At 45.6% G+C, this 21,368-nt stretch overlaps 2 protein-coding genes across 2 annotated transcripts; one reads left to right on the top strand and one right to left on the bottom strand.

Annotated features, from left to right (window-relative positions):
• Nucleotides 1-6,146: 6,146 nt before the first annotated feature.
• Nucleotides 6,147-8,309, bottom strand: BORCS6 (BLOC-1 related complex subunit 6; the record flags this gene model as incomplete). The annotated part of the gene is given in 6 exon segments (XM_014266284.2): nt 6,147-7,945; nt 7,947-8,025; nt 8,028-8,054; nt 8,057-8,182; nt 8,185-8,230; nt 8,232-8,309. Coding segments are annotated over 6 exon segments (1,062 nt in total), but the record flags the coding sequence as incomplete, so codon positions are not given.
• Nucleotides 8,198-10,497, top strand: PNRC1 (proline rich nuclear receptor coactivator 1). Its single transcript, XM_005485977.4, has 2 exons — nt 8,198-8,794; nt 9,363-10,497. Exons 1-2 carry the CDS (start codon nt 8,414-8,416, stop codon nt 9,801-9,803), a joined length of 822 nt encoding a protein of 273 aa, XP_005486034.1. The 5' UTR covers nt 8,198-8,413; the 3' UTR covers nt 9,804-10,497.
• Nucleotides 10,498-21,368: the final 10,871 nt, after the last annotated feature.

Genomic DNA, 21,368 nt, shown 5'->3' with positions numbered 1-21,368 from the left:
TTACTATTGACCACCTCTGTGGTGAGGGTCAATGGTCTTCTCCCTCAGTCCAAGCTGCTGCAATTCCTGCAGAAACACTCGAGAAAGTAAAGGAAGCAGCTGAAAAAGCATTCTTTTCCCTCCAACCTGAGGGGCCTTTGGAGCCCTATAGTAAAATCAAACAACTACCATCAGAGCCTTTTGTGAAATTTGTAGAAAGGCTAACTAGAGCCATTGAAATACAGGTTAAAAAGGAAAATGCAAGGGAAGCAATTTTAGAAGAAATAGCATTTACAAATGCAAATGAACAGTGTCGAGCAGCAATCCTGAGCCTTCCTATGGAACCTTCCCCTACATTAAAAGATATGCTTCTAGTCTGTAACAGGAAAGTGCCTCTGATGAGTGTTGCTGAAGACACCAGACCAAGGCTGCTGCCAAGACCACCTCAGCGTGTTGCTGTTGCCAGCCCTGCACCTTCTCTTTCAGCACAGCAGTACCCTGGGCAGCAGCGGAGACCGGCAATGGTTGAGCCCACTAAACCATGCCTGCTTTGTAATAAGCTAGGGCACTGGAGTAACCAGTGCCCCCTGAAAAGGGAATTTGATGAATTTAAAAATAGCAGGGGAGGAGAACTGCAAGCCCTCCCTGGGGGTCAACAACAAAAAAACGAAGAATAAAGCGCCAGCCTGCCAGGCGTGCAGACATAAAAGGAGCAGGCCAAGAGAATAAGAGTAGCAAAATAAATCAAGCGCGCGATAATATTAACATTTGTGTAAGTGAAGCAGGTGCTTCAAAGACCAAGTCTGCTAGTCCACTGTTGAAAGTGAAACAAAATAACCTTTGTTGTGATTTAAGTGATTCTGTATTAACCGCATCTTCTGTCAATGAGCCTTACAGGTTGCAGCTGACAGAGTCACTCCACCTGAAGGACACTGACTGGCATTTTGTCTCTGTAAATCCTGAACAGAAAGGTACTTGGAACCAAATTCGTTGTAAGTACATCATCACTGGGGACAAAAACACACCACAAGAGATCGAAATTGCTCCGGGACTGACAACATCAGATCCTAAGCAATTTGTTCTCAGCCTGCACTGTTTCCACCCACCCCTGTTTCTTCCCAAGGGACAAATTGTTGCTCAAGCTATCCCTGTGCCATCTTTACCTGAAAATGTTGATAAACAAGGGCCCACAGTCGCCCGGGTCCAAGTTATTGGGACAGATAAACCCAAATTGTGGTGCAATGTCAGTGGGAGTGGGGAGTCTAAACACATTGAGATGCTTGTAGACACAGGTGCAGACTGCACAGTGATTCCAGTACAAGACTGGCCAGCACACTGGCCTTTACAAAATGTTGCTGGTCACCTTCGAGGTGTAGGAGGTCTGCAATTGGCAAGGCAATCCAAAAGCATTATTCAATTCGAGGGTCCAAACGGACAATTGGCAAATATCCGTCCATTTGTGTTAGATTATTCAGAACCTTTGTTAGGGAGAGATTTAATGGCCCAGTGGGGTGTCACAATTAATATTCCAGACTCTCCACAGCATTTTTGTGCAGCAGTCATTAAACAACAGCGCCCCGTCCAAAAACTTAAGTGGAAAACAGACGAACCAGTTGATGTGAAACAGTGGCCACTCAGTAAACAAAAAATAAAGGTGCTTGAAGAACTAGTAGAAGAGCAACTAAAAAAGGGCCACATTGTGGAGACCATGTCCCCATGGAACTCTCCAGTGTTTGTCATCCAAAAAGCTGACAAAAAGAGGTGGAGACTCCTCTGTGACCTCCGACAAATTAATAATGTAATTGAAGATATGGGTTCTCCCCAACCTGGTATGCCATCCCCAACAATGCTTCCTCAAGATTGGAAATTAGCTGTTATTGATATTAAAGATTGTTTTTTCCAAATCCCATTGCACCCTGACGATGCACCGCGTTTGGCATTCTCTGTCCCTTCTATCAATTCAGAAGCTCCTATGAAAAGGTACCATTGGACTGTTCTTCCTCAGGGCCTAAAGGTATCTCCAGCTATCTGCCAGTGGTATGTCTCTTCCCTGCTTTCCCCAGTTCGTGCAGCCGCAGAGAAGGCCATCATCTACCATTATATGGATGATATCCTTGTGTGTGCCCCCAATGATGATTTACTAACACATGCGCTTGACCTAACGATCGATGCATTGATTGTTGCAGGGTTCGAGCTCCAGGAACAGAAAATTCAAAAGATGCCACCTTGGAAGTATTTGGGCTTAGAAATTGGAAATAGGACCATTGTTCCTCAAAAACTAGAAATCAATCCAAAGATCAAGACCCTTGCGGATGTCCACAAGTTGTGTGGGTCTTTGAATTGGGTAAGGCCATGGCTTGGTCTGACTAATGAAGACCTTGCCCCTCTTTTCAATTTATTGAAAGGGGGAGAGGACCCAGGTGCTCCTAGGTCTATTACCCCAGAGGCACGGAAAGCTCTAGAAAAGGTTCAGATTGCAATGTCCACAAGACAGGCCCACCGATGCCGGCCTGATCTGCCATTCAAATTTATCATCCTAGGTAAGTTGCCACACCTCCATGGAATTATTTTCCAGTGGGAGGAAAAACAAACACCTAAGGCAAAGGACACACCAAAAAAGGACCGGGACCAGAGGGACTCTCTCTTGATCATAGAATGGGTTTTCCTCAGTCACAAAAGGTCCAAGAGGCTGACAAAGCCTCAGGAGCTGATAGCAGAACTGATCCGGAAAGCAAGGACCCGGATCAGGGAGTTAGCAGGATGTGATTTTAAGTGCATTCACATTCCAGTTGAGTTAAAATCAGGTCAAAATACTATGAAAATACTGGAACAATTGTTTCAAGAAAATGAAGTGTTGCAGTTTGCTCTGGATTCCTACTCAGGACAATTTTCGGTAGCACGGCCCGCTTGCAAATTGTTTGAACAAGATGTTCAATTTACTTTAAAATTAAGAACTGCTCTAAGTAGGAGACCTTTAAAAAGGGCTCTAACTGTCTTTACAGATGCGTCCGGGAGGTCCCACAAGTCCGTTATGACTTGGAAGGATCCTCAAACCCAGCAGTGGGAGACGGACATTGCTGAGGTGGAAGGTTCACCTCAGGTTGCTGAATTGGCTGCAGTTGTTAGGGCCTTTGAAAGGTTCTCAGAACCATTTAATCTGATTACAGACTCTGCATACGTGGCAGGAGTAGTATCCAGAGCAGATCAAGCAATACTGCAAGATGTATCTAACATTGCACTTTTTGAATTGCTTTCCAAACTGGTAAAGTTAGTCACTCACCGAGAGCAACCCTTTTATGTGATGCATGTCAGGTCACACACTGACTTGCCAGGGTTTATCGCTGAAGGCAACAGAAGGGCAGATGCTCTTGCTGCGCCTGCAGTGATGGCCACTCTCCCAAATGTTTTTGAACAGGCAAAAATCAGCCACCAGCTTTTCCACCAAAATGCACCTGGCCTGGTTCGCCAGTTTAACATCACTCGAGAACAGGCCAAAGCGATTGTGGCCACGTGCCCAAATTGCCAACAACATGCACTCCCTACAGTGAGTACGGGAGCAAACCCAAGGGGACTGAACAGTTGTGAACTGTGGCAAACAGATGTAACACACATACAAGCTTTTGGACGGCAGAAATATGTTCATGTTAGTGTAGATACCTTTTCTGGAGCGGTCTATGCTTCTGCCCACACAGGAGAGTCATCTATTGATGCTATTAAGCACCTCTTACAGGCCTTTTCTTTCATGGGCATCCCCAAGGAGCTGAAAACTGATAATGGGCCTGCTTATAAATCCAAGGAATTCGGGAGCTTCCTGCAGCAATGGGGAGTAGAGCATAAAACTGGCATCCCCTACTCCCCTACAGGTCAAGCTATTGTAGAAAGAACTCACCGTGATATTAAAAGGGTCCTGGACCAGCAACAACAGGTTCTGAAGGTAGAACCTCCCCACATCCGGTTAACCAGGGCACTATTCACAATCAATTTTCTGAATTGTTCTTTTGACAGCCTGAACCCACCCATCCTACGCCACTTTGGGGGGAACAGTCACAGGTTGATGAAAGAAAAACCTCCAGTTTTAGTAAAAGACCCTGAGACTTGGAAAATGGTGGGACCTTACAAATTGGTTACTTGGGGACGTGGATACGCCTGTGTGTCCACCCCCTCTGGTTTAAGGTGGGTTCCTTCCAAATGGGTAAAGCCCTATGTTCCCAAAGTCTCAGAGAAATCTGCAGAAGCACCCCAGGTTGCTCACGCTGCCTGGAGAAGAAAACGCCGCGCACGTTCTCTGGAGGAAATTCCATTTAAGCCTCCTATCTGGAATAGTTTGTAATATATGTTTGTCTCAAGTTTTTGTACCAGTTTAGATCCCACTGTTCGTGTGTAGCCTCGAGACGTCATGAGACCGAGCCTGCTTCTCGTCCTACTCGTGATCATCCCACCTGCAATCTCCTACATAGTACTGCAGCCCAAACCACATATGGACTACCTCGATAAAGGTTCTCAGACATCAACAGAGAAACTGACAACGAGCTGAATGGACTTTTCAATGGCTGGGGACTCTCGGGCTGGTTGGGATCTATTCTGAAAACTGTAATTTTAGTGCTGTTTATTTTTAGTTATTGTAGTTTTTAGCATTGTTTTTGGAGTAATCAGACGCATGGTTCTCAAGTTAATCTCAAGCTCATCTCCCCCTCCTGAGGTCTACCATTTGGAAGCCCTCAGTGCTCCAGTGGATGACCTAGAGGCCTCAGTAGAATCATTCTGCACCATAAACACAGCCCTCTTCTTTTTAAACAAAACTAGGGGGAGATGTTGTGGTGTGTTGCAATATCCTGTTTTACCTTCTCCCTTCCCCCTCGCCCCTCGCTGAGTGTGCCCTGTCAATCAGGCTAACATACCAGCAAGGCGTCGTGTGATAGGTGTCCCTAGTACCTTGAGACCCTGCCCCTTCACCTGGTTGGTGACTCACCTGTCCCCTCCCCTTCCCCTGTCCTGAGCTTAAAATGTGAATGAGACCATGTGGCGCCATTCTGTTATCAGCAGTAGCCCAGTGCAGACGTATCTGTGCTCATGGAATAAACATCTGGCTACCTTCTAGCAGAATCCGCTCCCTTCTTTTCTTCACCATCGCCAGAAGCTCTCCCCTGAGGAGAACGGAGTCCTGTCTTGTGCCCCGCTGCACTCTGCCGCCAGCCAAGGTATCTTTGAGGTATAACAGCTTTCAAATTATTTTTCCAAATAAGAAACACAATAAGTGAAACACTTCAACAACAACAACTAACCACTAACAATTAAAAACATAAAAGTAATAACTTTATTCTACAGACTCAACAATTTTAGTAGGGAATGAGCATTGAATGAAGATGACTACAAATGAAAGACTATCAAAACCCAAGAGTGTACTGAAACACTTTAAAGGCTTCACCTTAGCGTGTGTGAGTGAGGAGTAGCTGTACATATGTGGCTACACAAATAAGCTTGCAGGTCTTTCCTGTACATTTCAACAGTACTCACAAATTGTGCAAGATCAACCTTTGGTGTTCACTCTTGGCATGTACCAAACACACTTAGCAAAACTACTGCATCTGCATAATAGATGAGTTCAAACTTTCCCAGGAACAGCAGAACTATCAAAAGTGCAGCTGCTGCTGTGGTATTGAGCCATCTTTAGTGTCTTCTTGGCCCATGGGATGCAGCAGCAGTTCAGCTCTTTTTCTTCCCCCTGACTTCTGGTAGGCCTCTGGTCCCCTCTGGAGCCACAGCTATTCCCCAGCAGACAACACCAGAGAGGGCCCTACCTTGGCACAGCCCAGTTCCAGTCTTGTCCCATTGCTAGGGCTACAAGGCCACACATGAAACACACCTCTGTGCTGAGGGAGACACGGCCATGCCAAGGGGCTCAAAACAGGCCAGAGACTGGCATCATGCAAAGCAGGGTGGCATGAACATGAATTATTTTGTTCTAATTCGCTATTGTCTGCATGCAGAAGCACAGGGTATCACAGTGCTCATCCCTCACCTGGCGTTTTGGAGGAGATTACGGTGGGGTAGCAGCTCTGCCCACCGTAAACCTGTCTGCTCTTCAACCACAGGTACAGGACCAGAGCAGTATTTTTGGCTACCTTCATTCCAACATTTTTACGAGCTGCTGGTCACCAAAAGCACTATTACACTTACATAAGATTATTTATCCTTTTTCTGCTGAAATCTTGTTACAGGGACATTTGTGACCTAAACAGATTGCTAAGAGCATCACCTAAGAGGCTTTTTGCATAGGAACATTAGTGAGTAGAGAATTCAGCTACTTTCAGGTCTCAGAGGAAACACTCCCTGATACAGCAAAATCACTTCTGCACACTGGGATTCGTATACAAAAGCTTCAAGTTATACAAATAAATTATTCCAAAGCAGTCATTTTATGTCAGTCATACACCCACGTAATGTCATCATATACTTCTATTCCTCATGTAATTAGATATTTTCCCAACTGGAAAGAAAAAAAAATCAAAATAAAAAACAAAAAACAAATTACAAAATAATAGGATCATTTCACAGTGATGCCATTTAAACTTTTACACCATGAAAACTGTAAAGATTAATAGAGGCAAAGCACATTTCATCTGAAAGCTTTTATTTAGAACTTTGCTTATGATTTGTTCTTATCTGAATCTCAATTATCTTCCATGGACTTTATATTCTTCTCAGAAAACAAGTGTCTTTGCTATATGTATTAAACTTACTCTTATCTTAAAACTGCGTCCTGTAAGAAAGAGTGGTGTTCAGTGAGTTTATTTGCTATAAAAACATAGGTGAGAATAACTCTTCAGGCTCCAAATCAACTACAAATAAGCAAAGATGCCTGTAAGCATCAAGCAGGTACTCACAAGAATTTTTAATTTGATTTTTAAAAAAATCTGCTTCTAATTAATACTAGTTAGTATCTCTTAGCCCTCAATAAATAGAAAGCGTAAGGCATGTGGAATCCAAATTCTTTAATGGAGCTGAAGCTAAAAAGCACCATCTGCCATGTACCCCGCGGTTTTCAACCGGGACTTTTTCCTTCGTCCGCCGCAAAAATTTCCCTTCGTCCAGATCAACGCAGGCGATCTGGCCACGGCTGCCGGCAAGTCACGCACGGGGAGAGCGAGCGGGGATGTGCAGGTGGGAGCTGCGGACGCCGTGAGCGGTGGGGCCGCCGGAGCGAGAGAGCAGCAGCCCCAGGCCCCGCTGCCGGCACGGGAGGAGCGGCTGCGGGAGCAGCTACTTGCAGAGCCCCTCCAGCCGCTCCAGCGTGCCCTTCATGTCACGGATGCGCTTGGCCAGGGCGGGCACGGGCTGCATGGCGCGGTCCAGCTCCTCGCAGCGCGCCACCAGCGCGTACATGGCGCGGATGCTGAGGTCGGCCGCCTCGCCCAGGCTCTCCACGCCGTCGCGGTAGGTCTGGATGCAGCCGACGCTGAGCGCCGTCAGCGCCTGCAGCCCGCAGTGCACGTTCCGCAGCAGCTCGTCCACCTGCGCCGCCACCTGCCCGGCCAGGGCCACCACGTCCTGCAGCGCCCCGGGGTCGATGGCGGGGATGGAGGACCCGCCGGCCCCCGCCGGAGGCTCGCCCCGCGGGGCGCCGCTCAGCCGGATCCGCCGCTCCAGGTTGTTGGCTACGAACTGGGTGAGGCGCCCTTCGCGCAGCACCGTCCCCTCCAGTTCCAGGGCGCTCGCCAGCGTCGCCCGCCGCCCCTCCGACAGCTGCCGCCCCGCCACCGCCGCCCCTCCGCCGCCAGCCAGGCTGAGCGCCTCCAGGCTCCGCTCGTCCCGCCCCCGCCCCTCCGGCGGCGCCGCGGCCGGGCCCGGCTCCTCCATGGCGAGCGACGCGTGCCCACCCGCTGCCACCGCCCACCGGGGGCGCGCCGACGCCTGTTTACGTCTCCCGCGATTGGCTGAGGGGCCCACGGAGGCGTGGCCTCGTCTGCTCGTGCGGATCCCGATTGGCCGGCGGAGCACCGCCCGCCTGCCGCGCACTGCGAGCCCGTGACTCGGAGACCGGGAGGGCGTGTCGTCCCGGATTGGGCGGCCCCTAAGGGAGGCGTGGCCCCGAGTGTTTGTGTCGCTTTCGATTGGCTGGAGCCAGGGCAGAAAGGCCGCTGCTCCCCCGCGATTGGCGGGGCGGGGCAGAGAGGGGCGATGCTGGCGCCGTCCGCGCACGGCGTTGGCGCGGGGGCGGAAGTGGGCGGGACGCACCCGGGTAACAACACCGGGGAGCTGCTGGTGGCTCGCCTCACTCCCCCGCCATGTTCTCCTAGCGGCGGCTCCGGTTGCGCCACCACTTCCTCACCCCGTCACAAAGCCCGGGCAGACCTTCCCCAGCAATCCGACCCGCTCGTCCCTGCTTGGGCTTGACCCTTCTCCCCGGCACAACTCTGGGTACCCACGTCCTACCATGGTTACCACCACGGCGCCGCCGCCCTTCCTGGCTCGGATCTCGGCGGGCACCGAAGACCCGCGGCGGCTGCCGCCCTCCGCCCTGCTCCAGCGCCTCCGGCGCGGGGACAGCAACTGCGAGAACCAGCCCAGCTGCTGCCTGGCGGGCCCGGGGGGCAGCGCCCGCCCCGCGCTGAAGAGGGTGAGGCGGAGGAAGGGAAAGATCCGACCCGGCCCCGCGGGGCTCCTACCCAGCCGCTACCAGCAGTACCAGCAGCACCGCGCCGGGCTGGGGAGACGGACGCCGCTAGGAACCGACTTGGTGACGGACGCCCCCCCGGAGGAGCCCCCTGCGCCTGCCCCCTCGAGACCCGCGCCCGGCAAACCCCTCAGGAAGGAGGTAAAGATAAGGCTGTGCTACTTTTTCTCACTTCAGCCCGCTCCCGGTGCCCGGCGAGCCGGCCGACGGCTTTCCCTTTCCCTCGGGGTAGGGGGAGGAACAGCGAGCGGGGCGCCCCCTCAGAGCGGTGAGGGGGGGAGCGGGCGGGGGGGCGGCAGAGTTTCCGTTACGCTCGGACGGGGCGGGGCGGGGCTGAGGGAGAACCGCGGGCGGTGATTGGCTGCCCGGCGCCCACCAATGGGCGCGCGGCGCTGCGCCCCAGCAACAAGCCGGATTTAGCGCTGCCGCTGGCCGCGCGCCAGCCCCGCCCCGCGCTCGCCGAAGGCGGGACGTGCGCGGCGCGCAGCGCCCCATGGCGGCCGGCGGGGCTCCGCGCCCTCAGGCCCCCGGCGCCGGCCGAGCGGCGGGATGAGCTGCGGGATAAGCGAGAAATAGCGGGGAGAAGGCTTCTCGGTACCCCTCCCCCTGCCGAGGTGCCCCCCCTCCCGGCTTCAGTAAGTGACGGGGGCGGTGAGGGAGCGCGGAGGAGAGGGGTAGTAGTTGACTCGATTGTTCTTTGTCTCCGCAGTTCTTAAAAAACAAGATGGGAAAGACAGAGAAGGCGGCCGTTCCCTGCGGCCAGCCCGTTCACAGCTTACATCTGTGTGAACAACCAAAGATTAACAGGCAGAAGAGTAAGTGTAACACGCCAGTGACGAAGATCGCCTCGGCGAAAAAGATAGAGAACTTTTGGCAGGATTCTGTGTCGCCGGAAATAGTTCAGAAGCAGGAGAAAAAGCCACTTAAAAACACAGAAAACTTCAGAAATGCCAAGTCCAAGAAACCTATCGCCCTAAACGAAGTGAGCCAAAAAGAAAATTACGCTGGGGCAAAGTTCAGTGACCCACCATCTCCCAGTGTCCTTCCAAAGCCTCCCAGCCACTGGGTGGGTGGCACAGCTGAACTGTCTGACCAAAACAGGGAGTTGATGGCAGTCCATTTGAAAACTCTCCTAAAAGTTCAAGCGTAGTTTCCAAGATCTCTTGAGTAATTGGCAAAGAAAACTCCATCCAGGAAACTTAAACATGCCTTGTTGCAACAAAAATTGCAAAAGACTGTCAAGTCTTATAATCACATAAAAAAAATACCCTTGTATTATATTTTTTATGGTTGTGTAAATAGTGTACATCTTGTATTATGTGTATATTCTTGTTCATACTTTGAGAGGTACATTTTAGTTTTGTTATGAAAGGATGTATTTTGCACTGCCTGATTGGTAGATGTCTTGTATATAAAACATGGACAATTTTACGTGTGTGCTTGACACATGAAGACTTGACTTGCTTTGCACAAGGTAATGAAAATTTTGGAAGGAGAGTACAGCTTTCTGAATAAGGTTCCAGATCAAATGTGAATGTTCTATTCATGCACTACTGACAATAGTTTTACATTCTGTCTCCCAATCAAGTATTAACATGGAATTTTCATACAAATGTGAAGTTTTGCCCTCTGCTCTGGAAACTATCTGGAATTCCTGTTCATCTGTTCGTTTTTAAAATTAACTGGAGTTTGACTAAAATTCCAACCCACCAATTTGAGCACTGCTGATTTCTTTAAAAAAGTTTAAAAACAAAATCCAAGGAAAAAAATAAAGAGCAGAGCTTTCTGCCAAAAATTCAATTGGTCACTAAAAAAATTAAATAAAACAATTTGGCCTCCCCTTATACATGTCTCTGTTTTTCTTTGAGTGTGTGTCTGTTAATTCAAGTATGTGAATTTAAATCACTTGATAGGCTTTTAGTGCATTGGTAGAAATACTTCATCTTTTAATTATCTCAGGGAAAATTAGGAGAACAATAATGCACCGGGAATTCCTTACGTTTACAAAAAAGCCACCTTTGTGACAGATCGTTCTAGGATTGTTTTGTTTGTTGAAAACTGAGAGTTCAAGCAAGTTGGGCACTTAGACATTGAAATTCATGCAGTAATGCTCCTTAAACGTTTTCATAGTATGTGGCTGTTAAACGAGTCAACACTGAAAGTAAGCAGTGATAGAAAATGAATGGAGCAAGTGGAATTTTGTGTTTTCACCAGATCTGTTTCCTGCTCGTAGCTATGCTGGAAAATACAGCCCCCTGACTTAAAATTCTTAAGGAATTGGACTGTAGATTAGTCTGACAGGCATGTTGAGGAGGTAACAGATTTGCAGTTATTTTCCTAATCTAGTGTTTAAATAAGATTAATACTAGGAAGTTTGTGAAATTTACATAAGCTAGAAAAGCGTTTTTAAGTTTTTGGATCCACCAGAAGAGATGCACTGTCTGTTCTCTGGTGTCCTAGGAGAGAAGAGGTACGTAGGAAGAAAAGGCTGAGGTGGCTCCCTGGTGTGAGCAGCATCTTCAGAGACAGACTGAGCTGCATTAGGTGTGTTCGTGCTGCAGCTTTGGCCCAGAGCATCGCTGCATTCCACACGGGGCAGTTGGCAGGATGCATTAGTACAGCCCTGACAGAGCCTGGTCAAAAGCTCAAAAATTAAGGGGTTTTTGACTTGCCTGTAGATACTGGTTATGTAATTGTAAAATTAGGCTGTTTAGCTATCGATGCTCTAAATTAAGGGTTGATACAAAATTTTTGGTTTACTCCGAAGAATTAGAGGTTCACGGTCCTGCAAAAGAGACTGGTATTGGTGTACTCGAGGTCAGTGTGTGGCTTCAACAACCCAGTTTCCTGCCTAATCTAAATACTCTAATTTGGTGTCCCCCATCTTGTGTTCTAAAAATGAACAAAACCCCTCCTGGTTTTCTGTTTGTGGGATTATTTTTTTAAATAAACAGTATTAGGGCAAAGAAAAATGCCACTGGAATCTCGCCGAGGATGACTCAAGGAGACTGTAAGTCTGAGTTTGCTATATTTGGTAAATGCTGTATTGATCTGCAGTTGTGCTTTTCTCTTTTTTTTTTTTTTTTCCCTTTTTTTCTTTTGCCTGCGTGTCACTCAAGTGACAAAACAAAATGTCTTACCCATAGCTTTAGGCAATGGTTAATTTGGTCTGGTCGCCGTGAATCTTGCTAACTAGCTTGACAGGAGGGCGTTTCCATCAGCCAGTGGGTTGGCATTGTTTAGAAGGCTGTGTCCTGTATCCCCCTGATTATTATCTCATTGCCAACAGCCTCTTCCCTACTTTTCGGAGCTTACAGAGTGAATACTAGCTCTGATCCTGGATAAAATTTATCAAAGTCGCATACCTCTTTGTTCCTGCCCTGATGTGCCAACACATCCCTTAGGGTTAAAGAATCCATTAAATGTTAATTGCCAGTTCTCAGCTCCTCCGTCAATTCTTTGAGAGCTGCTGGTTGAGACTTCTGAAGTGTTGGGAATATAAAACTTCCCATAACTTGTTGGACCCTAAAGGATAAGATAACAATCTGGTGTTTCTAAATAGTAGCAAAAAACCCCAAAGCTTATTTAGCACACGTCTGTGTCAATGATCCTGCAGAAGTGTTGGAGCACTTCATATTTCTGTCATCCTGAGATCTTTGGGCTGAGCCCCTTCCTGCACAGTGGACAGGTTTGTGTATTGTGCCTAAGGGCAACGTGCACTTCAACATGACCAGCTGAAAATAGAAACGTAGTCATCCTTGAGGACCATGTTCTGCACCTTACTTGTCATTTTCCTGCTTTTTATCTTTTATGTTTTTACAATACCATCTTACAGGGATTTTCACTCTCACGATTTTCTTCACTTTGACAGATTCCTTATGCCAGTTTCCTGAAGAGGAGCCATTGTATTACATGAATGTACTCTTAAGTTTTGAGTTCAGAGCCAGCAAAACATTAGTGTCATATTTGGCGGGTTTGTTTGCAGTGTAATATAAAATTATGGAGTGACACTTAAGGAGTGACCAGCCTTTAAGGAAGAAAATGAACAAAATCAGTGGATGTGTTATCAGCTAGTCATGTGTTTGCTGTACAGGAATTAAATAAATACCTCATTAAATCTTCTGAGGTCGTTAAGGAAACTGAACATTAGCTCTTCAGATAATCCTTTCTGTTTGAAAGTCTAGTGCAATGCTGTGCAGAACTGCAGGGGAATCTACTGAGAATTAGCTACCACCTTACTTTTAAACAGTTAAATGTTAGTGTGTTGATGGTCCTGAAATGGAGCTCTCATGGAGCACAGAGGTATCTGTTGTTGGGTTCTCATGCGTGGCTGAGGCTCGGCCCATTACACAGCTTCATTAATAATGGCTGCCTTGGTGCTCCAAGGCTGAAATGTTTCTGCCTCCTAATGCAACAGGAGCTAGAAATCCTGTGTGCGTTTGAACTGTATAATACCAGGATCTCTGCAGAGATTTTGCTGAATTCTGCTGAATACTTAAGCAATCTGCATATGAGACTGTAAATTTAATTTAATTCCATCTGATTAATATTTTATCCAAGGCATGTAATTTTAAACTGTATTTTAATTATTTTCAGATTTTTTTTAAGCTTTTGCATGATAAAACATTTGGTAACTGTCACACTTTAAGGATTTTTTTCTTATTTAGACGGTTTTGAAATCAAGTACAAAGCTGTATAGATAATATAAAGTCTGAAGATTATAGATTATATTTCATTGTAATTTTGAAAATAAATTTACCTTTATTTTCTACATAGAAGTCATAGAATCATAGAATGGCTTGGGTTGGAAGGAGCCTTAAAGATCGCCTAGTTCCAGCCCCCTTGCCATGGGCAGAGACTCTCCTCTAGACCAGGCTGCTCAGGGCCCCATCCAACCTGGCCTAGAGCACCTCCAGGGATGGGGCATCCCCAGCTTTCTCTGGATAATCTGTTCCAGTGCCTCATGAAATAAACAGGGCCAAGAGCCTTCTTCTCCTTTTTAATGCCTTTATTAAAAGTGATCAGCTCAGGATTGGGCAGCTCGGCAGGGCTGCAGTCCCCGTCGTGTCTCCCAGGGCGACGCAGAGTAGGAGAATATGCGCAGCTCTGTCCACCAGGAGCAGAGTTCGGGGATCCGGTCCTCGTGGGAGCCTTTAAGGCGTGATGTCGCCGTCAGATGTTGGTCCTCTAAGCCTCGTCGGCCCAGTCTCACCGCCGGGGACGACTCCCGTGGTCAGGGCGAGAGGGACTCCGCATCTCTGCAAGATCAGCAATCGGCTCCTCACGTCTAGACATCACTCCAGTCTCTCAAGTCTTAGGTGGCTCGTTGTTTTTAGGGTTTTCTCGTTGCATTTGGAGTCGGGGTCCCAAAAAGCATGCTGGTCCTGGAGTCACTTTGCATAACCCCCCCCACCCTCTCAGGTGTCTTCACTATGGTAGGAAAAGAGCACAGCCTCGGGGAAGGGCCATTACCTCACCCTAGCCAGGGCTTTTACTAATACAAAAAGAGCGATAAGCTACAATGACCCGTGATTACATTAACAAAGCACTCAGAACCCTGGCAGGGACAGAGATCCGGCTGCCTCTCTGTAACTCTTTCTCACAAAAAAAAAAATATTAACCGAATTTTTGTTCATAACACCTCACAACCTTTGTAGCAAAGAACTTAGTCCTAATATCTAATCGAAACCTATTCTCTTTCAGTTTGAAGCCATTCCCCTTTGTCCTGTCCCTCTATGCTCCTGTAAAAAGTCTTCTCTCCATCTTTCCTGTAGGTTCTCTTCAGGTTCTGGAAGGAAAGCCTTGATGCTTCCATTATGCAGGTTAACAAATTCCTTATTTTCTTCTACAACTTCTTGTGCTCTTTGAATTTTGATTTTAGAATGTGTTCCTTAAATATTCTTTTTCATATTATATGCTTGACTGAACTTTTAAGGGGATTTTATTTTCTGTTGAAATTTCTAAGATGGATTTCTGTAGGCTGGTTCTTACCTGACAGAGGCTATGATGTAAGTAAGAGGTAAAGTTGTAAAATGTAAACGTCTACTGTGAAAAACTGATGCTACTTTGTTGAACAGGAACTACAGTGCTAAATATTTTTGATAATGAGAAATAAATATTTAGTTGCTGTTTCACTAGAAAAGATAGATGAAAGGCATATCCATCAATTAAGGAGAAATACATTATCAAATAAAAGGACCGAAGTGCTGAGGTTGAGCAATAGAATGTTATCAGCAATTTTGAGGGTGTGAACTTTCTGGATTGCTCTGAAAGTGTAGTAGAATGTTATCAGAACTAAGGCAGGAAGGTCAACAATTCAGCCGAATTTGAAGAAGTTTCCTGAGGAATTAATTTGCACAACCAACATGTCCTAGCAGAGTCTTCCCCTGTGTTCAAGTCAGCATTTCTCTCTAACTTTTTTTCCCATGGGGTAATAAAATCTCATTTGTTCAACTCCCAGAAAAGAGATTTAGATTTCGCAAAGCCCTGACTCACTTGGAATGCTGCATTGGTACTTCTATTTAACATTAGCCTAATGACATTACTACAAGTGTGTGGCAGATGCACCACTCAGTCTGAGTGGTCCATAAGCCCTTGTCTTCAGTTTGAGAACTAGGCTGGTTACGTGCACTTACAGTGTAGGTTGCCAGTGGTGAGTAAACTGGTGTGATTTCCCTAAATTATACCTGGAAGAGGAAGTGTCTGGGGATCCAGGACTTTTCTCGTATTTATAGTCAGACTTTGCTGACTCTTTTGTTGTAGTTCAGTAAATGGCTGTATCCATTTCAAGAAGTGGTGTAATCATCGTGGCCATTGTGCCATTCTTAAGGTCATAAAGCAAGAGATTTTGAGGAGATTACTGTTTGTATTAAAGATGCCATTTGCTCCTTTAATGAAGCGGTGTGCTTTCATCAAGTAGGCCTTTGAACCCTTTAATTTGCCAATGTCCTTATAAGTGGTGATGGCAATGGCCATCAAAATAAAATTTACTTTGTTTTTCATTTCCTGAAACAAGACCTAGAGCTGCATTTAATAAAGGACTTAATATAAAGAGAGTCAGGCTTTCCTCTAGTTTCTCTCATCATCTGATTCTTGTGTCCTTCACTGCCTAGAGACATAGCTGCAAACAAAGAATAAGGTGTGCCCTTACTTGAAATGATATGTAATTTTAGATCTGTAATTTGCTTCTGTGAGTATGTAGCATGAAGCTTTTGTAAGTTTCATTCCTAGCATCAGGATATTCACCAATTGTATGTTATCATGTTATTTAGAATAGCAATAAGTCGTTGTAAGAATTGATGAAGTCATAAAATTGATGGATCTTGTCCAAATTTTAGATATTCTTTGTATGCAAGTAATAAAAAAGGGATGATTGTTTTGTACGCCTTCTCCTGTGTACTAGGAGTGAAAAAGGAAAAAATGGTGAGACAGGGAGAAAAAAATACTCTGAAAAACAAGGTCAACTAAGAAATGAGAGTGGCAGCGTAGATGTCACCATTATTTAATGTTGGAAGGAAAGATACTGCAAGAAAAAATTATCTCCTGAGGTAGTTGATGTTACTGCAAATTTAAGGAATTTTAATGGTTAGATGAAACTCAATTTGCTTCTACTCCTTGACTGGGCCCATCTGAAGAATGACCATGTGAGATGGCAGATTTTGTAAATGACGTTTTATCTGACTGCTCAGTACCTACTGTCCATTACTAGAAATTGCACCTTGGTGCAGCATTCTTAATGGTTAGCTGTCGGATCTCAGGATCTCAGTCCTGAGGTGCCGGGCCACCGAGACCACCCTTGGGGGGCCCAGGAGCCCTGGAATGTTGCCAGAAGTGTCTGGTGGCTGGACTTTGACCCTACACAGGAGACGACCTGTATGAGGATAGGAGGACTCCACCGGGGTGAATGGCGAAGGGATTAGTTAATTAGAGGGTGAGACACAGGGTTTAGGATTTATGTACAGGGGGGTTTAGAGAAGTAAGATGGAGGAATTGGGGCGTGTCCTGTCCTTCTTCTTCTTCTTCTTCTCCTCCATCTTCTTTGGTGATGGTGGCACTTTTGGATTGGTTATTACTGAAAGTGCACCGGGTAATAAGAATAAATGGTATTGGGGAAAAATGATAAATATTGTACACGTAACAATGGGTATAAAGATAGGTGGCTGCCTGGAGGGCAGCACAGTGTGCTCATGGCTGACTGCTGAGCAGATCTCTGTCGGGCTGAAAGAACATCTTTTAGATAAACAATTAATAAACATAAAAACCGAAAGAAGAACTGAAGCCTCTTCTCGTCCTTCGATACGCGGGCTGTCCCAAGGCCACTCCGGGCCTTTCCAGGCCCTTCAAACAGCCGAAAACCCGACAGTTAGCACTGCTTCAGGTGTCACAAAATGCTGCACAAGTGCTTACTGCTCTCAGGTTTTCACGGTTTTTTAGAAGCAGCCAGATAAAGTATGTACATTACTGTATGTTAGAAGCCTACTGTATGTTTTGCAGCTGGGAATACAGGCATGCTAGAAGGGAACTAGCTGGCCTGAGGTCCCTCAGTAGGCTGTTCATTCACCCAGAAAGTGAGCCATAGTGTCTGGAGGTCCAGCCAGGTTTTGCCTTTGCCAGTATATATGGTTTGTTTTGTGTGTGATCTGCAAGTCTTCCTTACCTCACTGTATAGTATGTAAAATGCAGTTAATACAAGGTTCTGCTTAGAAATGTTTGTAGTTTGATAGGACTGGTGAGAGAAATCAGGATGCACCTAGGTTTTGTGTGCTACACAGTTTTATTACGTGATAGTTTTAGTAATTTGCACAATAAAGATTAATATTACACTTTTTTCCATCCTTTTTTTGGATCCTTTGATACAATATATAATCTATACACACCACTGTCCTCCCCCCATGACCAGCAGTGGGGTGGCTGATGATAAATCAGTTTCTGCTCATTAGCTGCTGCTCTCCACTGCTGCACAAACATGCTGCAGCCAGCAGCTGTCTGAGAGGGCCATGGACATGCACAGTATCCTCAGAGTTCCTTGAGTTTACATTTGCTTTATCTTTAGCCTTTTATTAGATCCTGGAAGAAAGAGAGAAGCCCAGTTGTTCCCAAGAGAAAACATCTTCCTCAAGGAGAACAGAACGTGTCATTTGTGACTGATCCAGTTTTTGTTACTACCAGCCAGTCCTTCTTAACACCTCAAGCCTTCCCATCACTTTCCCCAACTGTTTTCTTTACTTTTCACTACAGCTCTGTCTTTTTTCTTGCATTTCCTCCTAAATGCATTTACTTGTTCTCAGTTTCCCTCACTTCTGGGCAAATGTTCACACATGTAGGTTTTTTCACCTGAAAAATCAAACTGAGTGTGCCACATTTATTCTGTTCTGGGTACAATTCCTCCAAGACAGTATGTACTTCTTCCTGGAGGACAGTTAGATTTTTACAAGAGGCAATGATTCTCTTGAGATTTCTCCTGTCAACCTGATACGAATTGACCTGTCAAGCCTTGATAACCATAATATACCTCACTTGATATCCTGGAGGACTAGAAACAACTGATGTACTGGTCCACACAGACACAACAGAATTATCTGTCAAACACAACTCAAAACCCCAAACAATCAGAATTTAAGAAGACTTTCCTCAGAGATCAGAAAGTCTGAGAGGCCTGACATGGACTGGTCACTGGCAGGAGACATACAGGAAGATGCAAATGCAGTCTGCAGCTCTGACACTCATGTACCAAGACTTTTAATCTAATTTTCTAGGCTGGGTCTGCTGTCTGAGAGCCTGTCACATGTCCAGGTCCAAAACTCCTTAGCCTCCTGCTGTAGGATGGTGGCTGTTGGAGTGTTCAGTGGTAGTTCCATGGTTGGCCAAACATTTTTGACCTGTTTGTGTCATAGGCAATTCAAGGTAAGAGTTTACATTGCTCCTTTGTGTTTTCTCTCATTTTGGTCAAGGGTAGCCTTTCTAATTTATAACCATTGAGACTGAATTCCACAGCAGCCATGTGACTTCTTGCTGCATGTAAGTTAACTTTAATAAAGAGAAACTGGTAACACAGGTGCCACTGCTTTGTCCACAGAGATAACTCTGATCAACTAACTTTGCCTGTGCACTGTTAGTTCAATTCAACTCCTATTTTCAACACTCTTCATTTTCCCTCTTTATTTTTCAGTTATGAATTTTTATTTCTTTTATTTTTCTGACTACAATGCTGTTGGGAATACATGCTGAAGCTCTGGAGAGCTATAGCTGGTACACAAAAATGAACAAGCAACATACACATTGAAATTTCTGTCTTTAGGAAGTGTTGGGGTACACTGACATTTCTGTCTTTAGGAAGTGTTGGGGTAAAAGGAGGGGTTAGGTTAGGACCCCCAGTTAGGTTAGGACCCCCATCTGGATCACATAGGCACCAGCCTCAGTAATGTTCTGAAACATGCCAGCTTCAATGGCTGTATCAGTGTATTTCAGAATGTTTAAAGAAGGCAGCCTTCCAAAAAAACCCAGGTTTTCTGGTTTCCCCTCCACAGCCCCAGAAGCAGAACTCAGTGAGAAGGCAGCCCACACCCCTAAATAGCCTTGAAATGAAACAGAAACTTCTATACAGGCAACACAGCCTAGTTTTGTCCTCTCCCCTGTGGCAACACTGAAGACTTAACCTGTATTGCTTTTACAACTGATTATTTCCAGTCTTCCAAGCTGTTGTATGTTTATATGATTTTTAACACATACATGCCCTACTTTTCAAATACTATGGGAAAACAGTGTGAAGATGTGGGAGAAGGGTGAAAGTCTTGCAGCCTTGATCCAAATGCCGTCTTAGTCACAATTTTCTTAGGAAAGGCTTTGCTCACTTTTTACACTGCTGAGATGGGGATGTGGGCAGCGCTCTTGGGACTGGGAAGGATGTGCTTTGCCTCTGGGCTTCAGCGAGATACTGAAGAAGGTGAAGGAGTGGGAAGCTGATACCTGATGACCAGAGGAAGGAGCTCTGCTGGCACAGAAACCTTTCTCCATATTGTCTTCCTCAGCTTCATCCAGCCTCCCTGACATTGCTTTTTAAGGACCTCTAGCATACCTCTACCGTTCCTTAACTTCCATTGCAGAAATGTAAGGGAATGCATTTTACACACAAAAGTAACCATGGACGCATTCAGCAACTTTTTGGTCCACTTCCAGGGAGTAGTGACACTAGGTGGACACAGTGGTGACAAGGAAAGAAAAGAATTAACACAGAAGGTTAAAAAACCACATTACTACTGAGAGAAAAGATGAAATGTGCCATGTGCATATGGGATGCAAAAGAGCACTGGTACGTTTGCTTCACAGATGGAGTCACTGCCGCAGGTGTCTCTAAAGCATACACACATAGCTTCGTGTGTGCTCTGCTTAGGGCCCAAGGGAGTGAGTAGGAGGGAAAACCCCGAGTCAAGGCCTCGTAGGGCATAGGCTGAGTTCCCTCTAGTGGCTTGCTTTGGCATTCCACAGGGGTAACCCCCAAAGGACACATTTGGGGAGCAGTAGCCCATCCCTCTTCATTACAGCCTCGCCCAGAAACCATGCTGGTGTTGGGCAGCTGGAGGGTAAAATCACTGAGTAATTCGTGGTGAGGGCCTAATTGCAAGTTAATTTAAAGTCAGTTACGTAAACAGATTAAATCAATCCTTCCCTGTATTTATTTTTCATCATAGGCAGACTCAACCACTCTTAGAAATTCTCTATCTGCTTTACTCTGCTGCTTCATCGAGTTGATGTCCACTGCTAATATTTGCTGCTACTAATACCTGCGTTAGGCAGGGGTTTGTGAGATCACAGTGAGTCAGAATAATCTATGTGATGTCGTCAGGCAGTTTGGGGAAAGGCTCTGCAGATGGAAAACACTGCCAGCAGCAGATCAATCTGTATTTGTGACTCAGTGTAAAGTATTTATTTGTAGAGAATAGCAGGCAGTAATTTATTAGGCAAAAATATTTTTGAATTATCGTTGCACTGGTGTGTCAGAACAATGAAAGAATAGCAACCAAAAAGGAATAGAAGAAAACCAACAAAATAGTTAATATTTTTGTTTTTCTTCAGCTGGTGTTTTACCAAAAAGGGAGCTGGAGATTAGAACAAGTGGATTAGGCAGGAAACCTTAATTTCTAAAAGAAAAAATCCAGTGCACTTTTGGCACCATGTACAAAGTACACTAGAAATAGTGTCTTTTGTGAAACACAAGCTCATGACATATTAATGACTGCATCCCTGGGGTTTTAAAAAATTAGAAAAATCACATTTCCTTCTGGAAACTGATGAACTTTGGAGGAAATTTCAATAAATAGAACTGTGCATTGTTGCTCTCCATCCTGTCCTTTTATCACAGGATAAACAGTGAAGAATATGTCACAAATCAAGGGCCTGAAAATATGTCTAACCCTGGCTTCAACTTAACTGTCAGCAAACAAAAGGGGAATGTATATTTCTGGGAACTATTTTTACAGGTTTAGAGGAGATTATAAATAACTCTGTTTTTCAGAACTTCACTAGTTTATCTAGGCTGGTACATATTGTCAGTACTAAGCCAGTCAGAACATAGAAGAGATAGGTATCAAGTCATATATTTCCAAAGAAATCTGTAAGCTTTTAGATAGTAGTGTAAAATACAATGCTTTTCCATTTCTCTTTCAAACTTCCCGTTTTAAAAATATTTCTAATTATTTTGATTAATTATAGTATTTAT

This window comes from Zonotrichia albicollis, chromosome 3 (assembly GCF_047830755.1).
Source record: "Zonotrichia albicollis isolate bZonAlb1 chromosome 3, bZonAlb1.hap1, whole genome shotgun sequence".
NCBI classification, from domain to species: domain Eukaryota; kingdom Metazoa; phylum Chordata; class Aves; order Passeriformes; family Passerellidae; genus Zonotrichia; species Zonotrichia albicollis.
The sequence above is the reverse complement of the archived record's forward strand: the minus strand, read 5'-3'. Positions and strand labels throughout refer to the sequence as shown.

Bases quoted from the DNA above. Each gene is read 5' to 3' on its own strand.
- PNRC1 (XM_005485977.4), top strand. From the start codon at position 8,414: ATGGTTACCACCACGGCGCCGCCGCCCTTCCTGGCTCGGATCTCGGCG. The intron at 8,795-9,362 runs GTAAAGATAAGG...TTGTCTCCGCAG, and splicing joins GCAAACCCCTCAGGAAGGAG to TTCTTAAAAAACAAGATGGG.